We start from the raw sequence: 10,422 nt of genomic DNA, 5'->3' as shown, positions 1-10,422 counted from the left end.
CTGAAGTATACATAAAGTCATTTTATGGATGGCATCATTGAAGGCTTGTTGTACGTGTTGACTTTAACATGTAAAAAAACAAAACAAAACACAATAACATGTCTATTAAGTTAGTTAAGTTCTTTTCATGTTCATTATACCACCGCAGACCTATACAGCCAGGCGGCAAGAACAGCTGTTCAGAAACACCAAAGAAATAAATAACAAATACATATATTTCTTCTTCGTCTTCTTTGCAAGCTACATATTCGTTAAGACAATGCAATCAGTTAGAGCTACAATTATCGTCACTGTTTGATGAACACTTATTTACAGCTCTGCATAACAGCACATCCCAGTGACCCCGGGAATGCCATTGCACTAAAAGTAGTTGCTAAATGTATTTACAAACAACAACGTACAGGAAATGTCGCCGTTTGTTTTAAGATCAGCTACCACACATAATTTTTTTTAAGGATTTGAGTGTTAGAAAAATAAATCTCGATGGTTAATTTTATAATCCTGCTACCCTGGGCAGTTTATATATATGATACATATAATGAGTTTGGTCTACAGGTGGGTGGATCCAAATATTATCTACTGATTGGAAGGTTAGTGGTTCAATCCCTGGCTCCCCCAGCATGCCACACATTTAGTATCCTTGGGCAAAATACTAAATGTGTGTGAATGTTAGCTTTGAAGCACCGAAAAAGCATAGAAGATATGAATGGGTGAATGTGGCATGTTGTATAAAGCCCTCTGAGTGCTCCACGAGAACAGAAAAACGCTAAATAAGAATCAGTCAATTTACCACGATACCAGTGCTGGCATTGGTATCGATACTAGTGCATTAGGACCAATACTTTGTTTCTAGCCTTTAAGTTTAGGATGTAGCACACTAAATTGCAGTAAATGAATTGGGGTTTATTTTTTTGTTTTGTTTTTTTGATATATAAAAATATACCTCAAACATTCCCCATATTAATGACGATTCATCTCATAATTCATGACATGATGTTCTCCCCTACATAAACTGTCTTTATAGGTTAAAAGTATCGGTATCGGTAATACTTGCTGTGTATTTATGTACTTTACAGTGTAGCACAACACTGGTTAAAGAATGATTAACGCGTGTAAGAGGAGTTAGGGAAAAGACATACATTATAATCTATTATAATAAGATTTTTATTTTGAATCTATATAAACCGCGAGACAAATTATTTCAGCTTGCAGCAGGAATACATCGCTCCATTTATGTTTTATGTATTTGTTAATCATTAAAAATATAACCGTTTTGTTTGTTTGTTTGTTTTTTTAATAATATTTCTTTCGAAGCAGGTGACGTTTGAGAGTCTGACCGCGCTGGTCAGCAGTTTAGCGTCGGTGACGTCAAAAGGAGGAGAGACTTTCGACCAATCAGAATCGTGGGTGCTGCTCATCTTCTATAGTGTTTATAGAATGGGGAAGGTGAGCAGCGGCTCGGATTGTGGTGATTAAAGGAGTTTCACATCTGGGTTTGCTCTCATTAACGTCCGAGAGAGAGGCTTGAGAAGAGAGGACCTGGCGGTTGAAACGAGTAGGTATTCAGGAAATTGTGCTGCCCGCATTTTTACATTTCTGTCAGTGTCGGTCAACCCGTTCCGCAGTAGCGGACGATAAAACATCAAGTTGGCTAGTTTGACTAGCTTTAGTAAAGCTTTTATTGTATGCTAACAATATCCGCGAGCGTCAACAGGCAGATTTAATATCAGAGTTAGTGCTAGCGCTATATGATATTAACCCAGGTAGTAGTTCAGCTCCATGAATTAGCCGCTGCCTGTCTCATTGAGGCTTGATGCCAGCTGGACGGGAGCTAACTAATGTGTTAGCTGCGTGTCCGTGTCATGTGAGAGTGATGTGTTTGCCCACTGGGTTTGTATTGTCAGTCAATATCAGCATTCCCATCGATGTTAGGTGGCACAGCAGTGATGTGCTAGCTTGTCTTCCTTGTGTGTTCTCGGGGCATGTCTCGTTTGTTCAAGAGCTACCGCCGTTTATTTCCCTTGTTTTAATGATTAACCTATTTGCTTCCGTAGGATGGAGAGCGAGGATGACGCTATTCTCCGGCTCCGCAGCCGAGCCATTCCCACGATGCCTACCTTCCCTGACTTGAAAAGCTCTTTGGATGAGGAGCTCAGTCCGGGGAAAGGACAGCAAAGCAGGGAAGACAACCACATCACCAGCAATGGTGAGAAAATCTCAACTCCCTCATTAGTGGGGCCAGCCGAGAGGGCAGTGACCTCTGATACAGTGAATCTGTTGACTCAACAGCTCAAAATTTCGTTTCAGTAAATTTCCCCTCTTGGGTCAAAAGTATGACTAACTGAAAGTTTCATGTGTGATTAGTTCCTCTTAAGCAATCATCGTGATCTCTGGTTCACTTACTATAGTGTGGCTAACCCGGGCAAATGACGCCCAAGTTAGTCATGATGATCCAGTAAAGACAAAATGTAAAGGTGAATGACCTTTACTGAGAAATGACTGTGAAATACTGGTCTGACACCTTACCTCGGGACTATATTAGTTCTTTGTATGCTTCTACGAAAGAGCTAAACACAAAGCATGATAATACAATGCACGTCTTTGTGACAACGTCAGCTATATTGTTGACTTCTTCTTGCGTGATGGGTGGAAAGCTACTGTGCTTAAAGTCATTTGTGTGCCTGACCTCAGTTAAAGTAAACAAACCTATTCATCATCAGACAGCTGTAAAGCCTAATGACCTACAGTAACCTTGACCACAATTAATTGTATTTGCTTAGCTTTCCGGCCACAGGACATGTGATTGTACTTGTTGCATGTTGTCATAGGTGTGTCTCCCTTTGGATTTTGCAACTTTGGATTGGAGACTGAAGACTTGTATAATGTAACTTCTGCTATGTCACAGACTGTAGCATTTTACAACACAGTGACCAAACCCACATTATACCATTTTATTTATTTTACTGCCATTTTCAATGTCAAAATACAGATATTATTACTGATGTCTGATACTGATAGGAAAGTTTTGAACAGATGACATGATTGATTTAATTGACACTATTGCTAATTGCTGTGCCCAAAAAACAGAACTACATTTTAATATAAGAAGATTACACTTACATATGTTTGTTTGTTTTTGTAACATATGTGTGTCTCATTCAATTTCAGGGAGAATTGAAGTGGAACACGTCATCAGCAAAAAACTACAACTGAAAAAGAAAGCAGAGGTTAGTAGTTTCTTTAAGAAATGACTCATTATCATGTCTTTTTTTTTGGGGGGGGGGGGGGGGGGGGGTTAAATTGCTTACTTAAAAGTGTACTAAGGAAATGTGAGCAATCATGGATTTCTTGCAGCTGATGTATTTATGGTCATTAGCCTGGGCCAGCACATCCCTGCAGTCCAAAGTAGGGGGTTATTTATTTGATGTCTTCTGTTACATTCATCATTTAAACCATTTAAATGTGAATCCTTGCTTGATGATCAACATCAAGTTATCTGATCCCCTCCTGAAATGCTTGAGCAAGTATTCTGATGAATTCAGACCTCTTAAAGGTTTAATTAGAACATCGCACACTTAGACGTTGGACAACACTGCAAGCTATGTCTCTAATGTTTTTCACACTTGCTGTGTGTTTAAAATGCAGCGATAAATGGCACTGAATGTGTCATAATGATAACGCAGAGCTGTTGCTTTTGTGCACAAACTTAGGTTTGAATTTAAAATGCAGTCAACGGTGCAGTAAATCCACTCTTAGTGAGGGCATATTTATATATGTAAAATCAGTCGTTAAAAGTAGCTGTAAGGTGAGAAACTAATTTTGCATATACAGAAAGAAAATAATTATTGGCACAGACTTTCTATATACTTAAATATATTTTGTAACTTAATAACAATTTCCGTGTCCTTTTCTGTTGCCCAGTACTTGAAGAGTGACCTGATGCGTCAGTTTGACACGCAGGTCAATGATTTCATGGACAGTCTTATTGAGGAATCGACCAGCCTGGAGCCTGCACCGGTACCTGCTGTATTTTCACCTCCAATGTCAGACAAGGAGCGAAGCAAACTCAGGTACTGCAGCTTACTATGTTACCAAATGAAAAGCTGCATCTGGCGTTTGGTTACAGCAGATGCTAATGCCCTTCTACTTCCCACGCTCATGTTAAAAAGACGATAGCTCATCACTGTGTTTTTCTGCAGGCACTTTCGTCCTCCTCACGGCGAGGGAAAGCTGTTTGTAAGCCGCAGATCCCTCCTAGAGTAAGTTGATGCAGTCTGGATACTTTATCACTCGTGTTTGTTACGGTGCTGTTGAAAGATCGTTTGTTGACTTCACAGTTACTCACTTAGTCTTTTTCCTCACAGTGAGCTGTTTGAGGTGAACCACATCAGGACCATCTACCACATGTTCATTGCCCTGCTCATTCTTTTTATCCTCAGTACACTTGTGGTAGATTTCATTGATGAAGGCAGGTAATATAAACGTGCTATGAATCATTTCTCTTTTGAGTCTGTGTTATTTGACTGTCTATTTCTGTTGCTTTTGTTGATAGACTACTGATGATTGCTTTCTCTCCTTCTGCCTCAGACTGGTGTTGGAGTTTGATCTGCTGGTCTATGCCTTTGGGCAGTTCCCTCTGGTGGTGTGCACGTGGCTCTGCATGTTTTTGTCTGTGTTGTTTATTCCCTACACCCTGTTTTACCTGTGGGCACAGAGCCACTCTGGCTCACACAGCCATCTCAGGTTGTATTCTTTGCTGTTTGGCACTTTATTCCTGCTCTACCAAGTTCTGGGTCTAGGATTCCTGCCCACCTATACGGTGGTGACCAACAGTTTCCCGCCTGCATCCTGCTTCATCATCATCCTGGAACAGGTAGATGAATAGTCTAGTCTGTTCTCTTCTGATCAGAATGGCTTAGTTTAGATTTGTGAAGAGTCTTTGCATATATCTTGACATGCATAAGGCTGCCTTTGAAATGTAGCTTCTTTCATTTTTATCTATTTTATTTGTATCTATTTCAGGTACGTCTAATGATGAAAGCTCACTCATTTGTCAGGGAGAATGTACCAAGAGTCCTCACATGGTGTAAAGAAAAAAATGGTATGTTACTTTTTGAATACAACCAGGTTTCCATTTACATTTATTATCAGACAGTGTGCTCACTTTTTCCCCCCTGATGGCTTATATATATTTTTCTTTCATTGTTTGTGTTCATATATTTTCACTGTTATCTGCAGGCCCTGGTCCAGTGGTCCCTCAGGTTTCTCAGTATCTCTACTTCCTGTTTGCACCCACACTCATCTACAGAGACAAGTACCCCAGGTACTGTGTTTTGTTCTCTCTCATGGAGTATATATAGAACACTTTTGTTTTGTTTTGTTTTGTTTTACAGTAGAGCTGTAAAACCCTCTTTCCTTTCTTGCCTACTACAGGAATCCGGTGATTCGGTGGGGCTATGTGGTCTCAAAATTACTTCAGGTACCAACCTCTGACACATTTATAGCAACTTTACTTAAATGTCCAAGCAGCTCATTACTTTTAAATTACATTTACTTTCTTGACCACTCCCACTCCACAGGTACTTGGCTGTCTGTTTTATGCCTATTACGTGTTTGTGCGGCTGTGCATACCTCAGTTTCGCAGCATCAGTCTGCAGCTGTTTGATCTGCGAGCCATGGTTCTCTGTGTCTTTAATTCCATCTTACCAGGTAAGATTAGAAACAAACTTTTGTGAAAACCTCCTATTTTATTTTATCTTTTCTCATATTTGAAGGCGAGAGATGTATTATTCCTGTTTGTTGACCAGTCATGTGTTTTTGGCAGGGGTGCTGGTCCTCTTCCTGGGATTCTTTGCCTTCCTCCACTGTTGGCTCAATGCTTTTGCTGAGATGCTTCGATTTGCCGACAGAATGTTTTACAAGGTACTTGTTTTACTCTCATTTTAAAATTTGGACTAAATCTCTTCGTTGTGCTCAGTGTTTGACTCGTGTGATTTTGACTACACGTTACAGGATTGGTGGAATTCGACCTCTTTTGCCAATTACTATCGCACTTGGAATGTAGTTGTCCATGACTGGCTGTACTACTACGTGTACCGGGACTTCCTGTGGGTAAGTGGCTCTTCTATTGATGCAGCAGAGACTGTAAAAGCACACAATTGTAAAATGCACCAGCAGTCTTCATAAGTTTGCAGCTTGTTCAAAAATGTCTGAAATAAATTAATGCTTTTGTTTTAAAAGTGCAGTCAGTAATTTACTGAGTTTATTTAGCAGAGATAGAAAGGACATTGTACTCATAAATATACATGGATTAGTGTGTAATTATGTCTTCCAATAAACTAATGCATTCTCATAAACTGTCAATTAATTTATTCAAAATACATAATGGTGGATTTGTGGTTTGTGGAAGCTGCCATGTTCCCTCACAGTATTTGAATACAATGGTTGGGAAAGACATCTCCCTTCTGAATAATCGTGTTTTACATATGTGGTTAGAGGATGGCCACATACATAAAAGTCTCTGGCTTTTGTGTGCCATGGATGTAAATTCATGTACGCACCTTCAGACTCGAGCTGTGAAGCATCATATCTGTGGAGTTCCCTTCACCAAAGAAACAAAAGCGTGAAGGACAGAGACCCCACCCTCCGGCATATTTGTAAATTGTCAAACAACGGGGCATAAACATGCTTGTTTATTGGTGAAATTTCTTATTGTCAGCAGATTAGACATACATTCATCCTGGCTAAACAATGAGCAGCTGTTTATAGGTAGAGATGGGTACCGACATAAACGGTAGTAACCAGACTGAAAAGCAGCGCACATTTTGGTGCTTTATTTCGGTGCTTTTTTTCCCCTGAGATGTCATACACTTTGGACTCTAGCCAATCATTTTACCTTTCCAAGGATAGTAGGCGGGCCCAGGTACGTACGTTCTTTTAGAGCAGAGCTACAGATTAAAAATGCCCAAGGTGAAGCGGTCAAAAGTCTGGCTGTACTTCACAGCAAAAGATGCAAACTCAGCAGCCTGCAACAAGTGCTTTAAGGTGATACTGTGATACTGTCAAAGGAGGTAACACCTCGAATCTGATGAAACACCTGGCGACGCATAGCGTTTTTTTAAAAGCCGAGAAATGCACCGTGTTTGATAGCTTGCTGCAAGACCTCACACCGAGCACATCTACTGCGGGTGTGGTAAATCTCCATTAGCGAGTTAGCGCAGATCACCCCGTGCGTGAGGCTGGACGGTGCTTATCATTTTGCAGAAAAAAAAGAGACTGTCCAAAAACCTCTTATGTTTTTATTTTTAGCAAAGTTTGTGTTCTCCATTCTTTAAGCACCGTTTCGAGCACCGTTTCAAAAGTACCAGTTTGGCACCGGTATCGGATAAAACCTAAACGATACCCATCCCTATTTATAGGTTGACATTATGCCAGGTAGTCTTGAGCTAAAGTGTCCTAAAATTCAGACTTTCTCTCTGTTAAACAGTTGGATTGCATTCTTACATTCTATGAGTTTATTCACTAACAAAGTCCAGTGACTGACTAAAACATGTTTGTCGAACAGCAGTCGTCAGAGCTAGGATTATATAAAACTCAGACTGCAGTCTGAGTTTAAAAAACTTTAAAACTTAATGTGGATTGTGCGTTTTGTTTTTTAACATTTGTGTTCATGTGTCTGTTCTCTCTGATCTTTCCAGATGTCTCAGAAGCGCTGCCGACCAGCCGCCATGCTGTTCGTGTTTACGGTGTCTGCAGTGGTTCATGAGTACATTCTTGCAATTTGCTTTGGCTTCTTCTATCCTGTGCTCTTCTGCCTCTTCATGTGCTTTGGAAGTAAGAGACTTTGTCGCCTTTAATAAAAATGATATTACTTGAGAGTTGTACTGAATCAGATGATTATGGTATCATGTCTGGGTCACGTAAACCCAGTCAAGTTAAATCTGTATGTCAGTTTTTCATTATCCTTCCACTCGCATCTTCTCTCTTTGTCCTCTCACAGTGATGTTCAACTTCATTTTGCATGACAAAAGGAAAGGCCCCATCTGGAACATAATCATGTGGACGTCCCTGTTCCTGGGTCAGGGAGTCATTATCTGTCTGTACTCTCAGGAGTGGTATGCCCAGCGCTACTGTCCCCTGAAGGAGGTACACGGCGCTGCTTATAAAAATCACATGATGTATATTCTTTCCAAAGATGCAGCGAAATTCAGTTATTCAGAGTAAGTGTAGACACAAATTCAGCTTTTAATTGTGTTATTTTTGTTCCAGCCTTCCTTTTTTGAGCTACTGAAGCCTCGCTCTTGGAGCTGTGAGAGACCTGATGACAGACTCTGATGGGCTGTGACCTACAGCTGAGCTGCTGGGACGAGGATTATTGCTGATCAGTATAAATTACACCAGCCTGTCTGCTACTGTCACAACTTCTGGACTTTTGTTTGTTTTATTTAAGGTTCATAGTTTATTTGAATGTATGGAAAAAGTATCTGCCAAAAAAAGCCAGCAAAGTTATAATGATGCCTTATTTGTTTTAAGTTATCAACTCCAAAACAAAATCATCGTTCACACAACAGAACACTTGAACTCTTATTTTTATTCATTCTTTAATTTTCTGACATTTCCATATTCCCCTTTGCCTCGATCAACTGTGAAATCACTCCTCGTGCCATTATGAATGTGGCAATAGTGACATGGCAGCTGAATACAAACATTATTCACATATGCAGTAAAGTCTAATATTTAACAAAGTGTTTACAGTTGCTACTCTACTGAAGGACAGTCGGTGTCAAAGGATCTGTTCAATTATATCTATTTTCAGTGCCAATAAGACTCAGTTTGAAAAAGACTGCCACTGTTTGCTGTTTTGTATAAAATCTTGATGTTTCAGTCAGTTTTCTTTAAAGAGGAAAACGGTGGTGCCATTTCACTCACTAAGAAGCGGACCTGTGCCGAGTTAAACCCACCTAAGCTCCACATTTCCCTGTTTTCTGTTGATTTCCATGTATCAAGACACAAGTTGGAAGCAGGACACGCGATAATTGTATTTATACATAAAATTGTAGTTATAATCTAAAAATTCTGAACATGCACCGAATGTAAAGTGTAAAAGCAGAGCTTTATGGATCTATTAATATTGTGTGACTGGTGGATGTATTAATGATTAAGTTAAACAGGTTTGAGCATACATTTGTAACTGAGGATAGTTAAGTGATGTGTTTTGTTCCGTGTTGCAAGTGGTGCACAGTGATTTCAGAAATGTCTACTTCTGTAAAACTTGCAGCTGGCTGCTAAAATGTTTTAACACTGAGGTTGGAAGGACACTTGATCAGCACTAAGGGCTAAAACATTGTTATTTAAAGTGCACTATTATGCATTTTGTTCAAGCCATTTCAGATTAGTCAGACTTGGTTTCTGCTTTTAATTTTGAATGGGTTTCAGGCACTATTTGCATTATTTTAAATCAGCAGTCGTCACACATTTAAATGCGTGATGACTGTGTTTATTTGTATGAATGAGGCCCGCCATACAAAGTTAAACCAGCAATAGAATGATGTGCTCTTCTAAAAAGTGACCACAAGGTGGCACTGTTTTAAAGCGTTTATTTTTAATCTCTGCACATTTTAGTGAGTTCCAGATTTTTTTCCTAAAATAATCAAATATAATCACAAGCAAACTGTTGTTGTTAATATGTACAGATAACGCAGACATTTTAAGGAAGCTTTCACCCAGCTTCATTCCTTTACGATTTTGTGAATAAATAGAATATTTATTATACTGAAAGACCAAATTACATAAATCCTGTTTATTTGCATAAGAGGTTTATTTTTGGGGGACCAGAGCTTTTCCTACTTACTGTGGTGTTTGTGTTCATTGTTATGTCTTCTGGCATTGAATCGACATAGGTATTGTGTCACGTGACATTTTTATGAATCATGTCTATTTTTGGATTGTAGACAAAGTTTTGATTCATTCTTTGCGCATCATGTACAAACTGAAGAATTTAAATAAAATGAAAGTATTTTATTTACACCTTTTAATCAAGTGTATGTAATAGCCCATGTGGAAAATAAATAATGTCTTTATTGTGTTGATTTACAGGTTTAAATTTCAAATACAGGTATCTACGTTTAAATAACCTCTTGAAATCTGAAGAATATATGAAAAGGTATGCTGTTATAACGTGTATTGACTTCAGATGTTTGAGCTGTATTTTTTTTAATAAAGGAAATATATCCGTTTAATATTGATGAGTACATCGACTATATCATCTTAGTCGTATGTTAATTAAACTTGTTAATCACATTCTTTTAAAAGTGGGGAAGAAATTCTAAACTTTTTAGTTTTTCTACATGTCCCCTCCTCCGGGGGTGTAGGTGCGGGTGCAGGGGAACTGTTGGGACCAGGTTGGAGCTGGGGAGGTGGAGG

General features: G+C 39.2%; 1 protein-coding gene across 1 annotated transcript; it reads left to right on the top strand.

The window, feature by feature from the left end:
- The first annotated feature begins 1,425 nt into the window (after window positions 1–1,425).
- Window positions 1,426–10,108, top strand: soat1 (sterol O-acyltransferase 1). The gene is made up of 16 exons (XM_063466664.1): window positions 1,426–1,555; window positions 2,055–2,206; window positions 3,169–3,227; window positions 3,922–4,070; window positions 4,200–4,259; window positions 4,365–4,472; window positions 4,588–4,873; window positions 5,023–5,101; window positions 5,239–5,323; window positions 5,434–5,479; window positions 5,580–5,709; window positions 5,825–5,922; window positions 6,013–6,111; window positions 7,698–7,833; window positions 8,000–8,145; window positions 8,269–10,108. Exons 2-16 carry the CDS (start codon window positions 2,056–2,058, stop codon window positions 8,332–8,334), a joined length of 1,698 nt encoding a protein of 565 aa, XP_063322734.1. The 5' UTR covers window positions 1,426–1,555; window position 2,055; the 3' UTR covers window positions 8,335–10,108.
- The last annotated feature ends 314 nt before the right edge of the window (window positions 10,109–10,422 follow it).

This window comes from Pelmatolapia mariae, linkage group LG23, assembly GCF_036321145.2.
Source record: "Pelmatolapia mariae isolate MD_Pm_ZW linkage group LG23, Pm_UMD_F_2, whole genome shotgun sequence".
Lineage (NCBI taxonomy): Eukaryota > Metazoa > Chordata > Actinopteri > Cichliformes > Cichlidae > Pelmatolapia > Pelmatolapia mariae.
The sequence above is the reverse complement of the archived record's forward strand: the minus strand, read 5'-3'. Positions and strand labels throughout refer to the sequence as shown.

Excerpts from the sequence above, each read along its gene's own strand:
- soat1 (XM_063466664.1), top strand. The coding sequence starts at position 2,056 with ATGGAGAGCGAGGATGACGCTATTCTCCGGCTCCGCAGCCGAGCCATT. Across the intron at positions 4,874-5,022 it reads TCATCATCATCCTGGAACAG|GTACGTCTAATGATGAAAGC; the intron begins GTAGATGAATAG and ends TATCTATTTCAG. Across the intron at positions 5,923-6,012 it reads CCGACAGAATGTTTTACAAG|GATTGGTGGAATTCGACCTC; the intron begins GTACTTGTTTTA and ends TACACGTTACAG.